This window comes from Lupinus angustifolius, chromosome LG09 (genome assembly GCF_001865875.1).
Source record: "Lupinus angustifolius cultivar Tanjil chromosome LG09, LupAngTanjil_v1.0, whole genome shotgun sequence".
In the NCBI taxonomy this organism is placed as follows: Eukaryota; Viridiplantae; Streptophyta; class Magnoliopsida; order Fabales; family Fabaceae; genus Lupinus; species Lupinus angustifolius.
The window spans coordinates 9,866,113-9,870,053 of NC_032017.1; the positions used below are offsets into that span (position 1 = coordinate 9,866,113).

The window sequence follows — 3,941 nt, forward strand, 5'->3', positions numbered from 1 at the left end:
CCTATCAAATATAACAACAGTTTTCACTGAGCGATGTTGGTTTTTATCTGCCTATCATTTAATTGTGTTCTACACAGGTATGTCGTTGAATGTGCATTGTTAGATGTGAATTATAGCGTGATAGTATTTCCCTTCTTGATGCCAAATATATAAAACAATAATATAAATCCTTTTTACAGAGAGATGGTAGATAAAGTGGGATAAAATAGGTTGTTCCTAAATTATTCAAATATTGGTAGATCAATTCAAGCACAAATTTAACATCCTTAAATTTTATTCATCATAAGCATAATATAAACCAAACAAACAACTATCATGGTATGGTTGGAGACATATTTCTTTTAGAAACCATAGCTATATATGCAAACTTCATCTTGAAAATTATTTTCTAGTCAATAATATGGTAACATAGATGAACACAATTTTCTCATTGGACATGTGATCATTCAAGATTTCTTGGTAGCGGCTAAAAACCTCTTCAATGATAGCTTCTCCAAAGTGACTAACCAACAATGGTTCAGTTCCAGCCCTTATGCATTGTGCCACATTGTATGCACCATCATTGAATGATTCACAACTTTGAGATTCATACTCTAAAGTGTTCCAAGTATCATAAGCATTCAGATTCACTTCAGACACCTCCAAGAGATTAATGGTGAATGATCCTTCTTTGAGAACTTCTAATTTTACTTCAGATGGAGACGGGGTATAATAAGGGATATTGAAAGTATCAATTTCCTTCTCTTTTATTTTCCCCTGCATGATATAAGAAACAAATTCACATTTCTAGTTACACTCAATCTCAGTCATTTACTTTCTTAAATCCAACGGACCAAAACGTGAAAAATTAAAAATTATTTAAGATTTTTTTTCTCATCATTTATTTCACTCACCCATTTGGTCCGTTGGATTTAAGAAAATGAATGACTGAGATTGAGTATAACTAGTGTAACTTAAATTGAGTGTAAATTGATATCTCTTATATATATATTTGTTTTGGTAAACTAATAAATATAATTTTTTTGTTTAGATATTTGTGTCTATTAATTTAAAAATGATATATTTAATTCTCTAATAAAAGTGATCCTTGCTTTTGTACTACAATGCGGATAGTTATATTCCAAATTGTTTATCTATATTTTCAATTAAAAAACTGAGCTTTTATTTTTAAAAATTTATAATACTTAAGATGAACAAATGTCACTAAATAAACATTTGAGAGCTTTACATTTGGGTATTATTATATGAAAGTAAGATATATTAACCTCCAAGACCATATCATTAAGAGCTTTAGCCATAAGCTCCCAAATATAGCAACATTCTTTAGTAGATTGATGTTCACTTCTTCTTCCAAGTAATGTTAGAAACATTTGACCCTGTTCAACTAGTTCCTCTGCACGACACTTTAGAAACAAAGAGAAATCTTTTTGAAATTGCTCATAATAAGCCTTGAGAACGTTTAAGGGGCTTGTGTTGGATATATAAATATTGCCCTTATTTTTCTCTATACCCTCTGGAACCTATCATCAATAAAATTAATCGTTTAGTTAAACTCAACCCTAAGAAACTTAAAAAGGATGTAAGTATTAAAAATTCAAAAATCAAAATTTAATACTATAAGATATTAATAAACTTAAATCTACAATATTTTTTTTATCAATTTTAAGTGTTTATCATCGACCTTTGTCAACCCTAATGGTTGGGTTGAAGTGGAGAACACTAAAATTTGATAAACAAACATTCAAATTGAAACAAAAATATATGAAAAAGAGTTCACTGTGATTTGGTGTATGCGGAATAATGTCATCTTTGTGGAAGTACCATGAATGAAATTTGATATGGAGAATAATGTGGTTTACGGTGATTTGGTGTGTGTTTGGAGTATGTGGAATGATGTCATCTTTAGGGGGAAGCAACCTAGTTTTATCCAAATCTTAAATTTGATCCAGATTAGATCTTGAGTTTAGCTTTCTAACAATGTTGCTTCTAAATTCTATTTCTTCGCACAATGGTGCATTATTGATCCTATTATGTGTATTAAACACTCTTATAACCTGTAATCGGGTTGACACCCCTTGTTCCGTTCTTTAATTCATTTGCTTATAAAAAAAAGAGTTCACCTTAGATAGCCAATGAAGGCTGGAAGAGGAATGGATAAAATGCAAAGTTTGATTAGGGAAAATCCTTCCATAGAAAGAAGTAGGAGCCGCATAGAAATAGCATGGACCAATTTGAGATTTCATTTCATTACTTAGTTTCTCTTCGAAGGTGCTACTGGACTTGAAAATGTTGTTGAAATCATTCTCAGGGAGATCATTCATGAACACCTTGTACTCTGGAGATTTATGGTTCATTTCTTTGCATAGATTCTCCACAATCTTGATAATTTCAGACACTACAATGAAAGCATTTGGTCCTGAAGAACAACCCAATTCTGCAATTGATAGACATCTCGGATGAATGCTGTTATAGACTCTGATAATGGCTTCCTCTCTTATGTGCTTTGTCAATGAAATCACCTTTTGCTTAATAACACATTCACAAACAATCTTACTGTCACGTCCATGTTTAAACATTCTATTATAAAACTATATATGTTATATTAAGTGGAATATATATACTAAGGTACAAAATAAAAAAATATTGTTTTTAAACTTGCAACAATTCTAAGTGACACGAAAGAATAATTAATTATTGAGTTACAAAAGAATAATTGAGTTTTTTTTATTTCATATGCAAAATGTCACTAACAGCCTCCAAAAATGAAATTGATCCAACAAAAGATGTTTATATATAGTTGATAAGGTGAGAAGCAAAAGGTTACTCACACTATTTATGATATATAGTAATCATTTAAGATACTATAATATTTACAAGCAAAGCATGATGTTATGTTATTATACCTGAAGTATGGAGTTGTTTGCATAGCTACATTTTCCAATACCTCCATTCATGTGAAGTATATTTGTTACATCCATTCTTATTCTTTTGTTTCTTTCACACTTTCTCAGTCTATTGTTATTTGTGCTTCTATTTCTCAGTCTATATATAGAAATATGGGTGAAGGCCATAAGCGTTTTTTATAAAATAATTACGGATTTGAATTTTTTTTATTTTTTTATCGGCCAAGGGAATTACTTTTATTTTTATGTGTGTGTGGCTATTATGTTTGTAGGCCCCATGTTTGGCTGATGAGACATTTGCATGAACCCACAAACAGTATTCACAATTAATTTCCAGGTGGTTGAGGACCATGTAGGGGTGGATTATAATTGTTGAGAAAAAAATAGATGAGTTGATAATATATGAGTTTTATTTTTATACATTGTCATTGTATCAGTTACTATTGATATTTAATTATCATTAACTCTTTAAAAAGTAACTTAAATTCATAATAGATAATGTATCGACTGTATATAAGTCTTTACACAATGCATAATTATTGGAAGTCATAAGGTGATGTAATGATTAAGGTGAATGAGTTTAAACAATGTATTGAACAAAGTTTTTGGTTCGCATCTCACCCATAAAAAAAAAAGTTATGGGCCTTCTTAATTGGTGGTGGCTTAACCACCTCCTTCACTCCCTCCTTCTTGTTTTTCCGACATTTAGAAGCCAAATGTCCTATGGATTGACAACTTAGGCAGAACTCAGGGAGACTCTCATAATCTATTGTAACAAAGAAGGCAAAGCCTTCCCTTTCCACAAGAATCTAATTAGGCAAGGATCCTTTTAGATCAATATCAACTAATACTCTAGCAAAATGGCCAATCGACCTGGTTGAGTTTGCATCATCCAATGAAACCGGAGTACCAATCCCCCCTGCAATGGAAAAGATGATTCTAGCACACCAATATTCTTGTGGCAAGCCTGATATTTTAATCCAGCACTGAGAGTGAGTGAGCTTTTGCAAGTTGGGATTGAAATCTGGAGTCCACAGG

General features: G+C 31.3%; 1 protein-coding gene across 1 annotated transcript; it reads right to left on the reverse strand.

Moving 5' to 3' along the window:
* On the reverse strand, window positions 253-3,045 carry LOC109356030 (salicylate carboxymethyltransferase-like). Its single transcript, XM_019599354.1, has 4 exons — window positions 2,904-3,045; window positions 2,121-2,525; window positions 1,266-1,520; window positions 253-756 (listed from the first exon to the last, which is right to left on the reverse strand). The coding sequence occupies exons 1-4, from the start codon at window positions 2,976-2,978 to the stop codon at window positions 382-384; spliced, it is 1,110 nt and encodes a 369-aa protein (XP_019454899.1). The 5' UTR covers window positions 2,979-3,045; the 3' UTR covers window positions 253-381.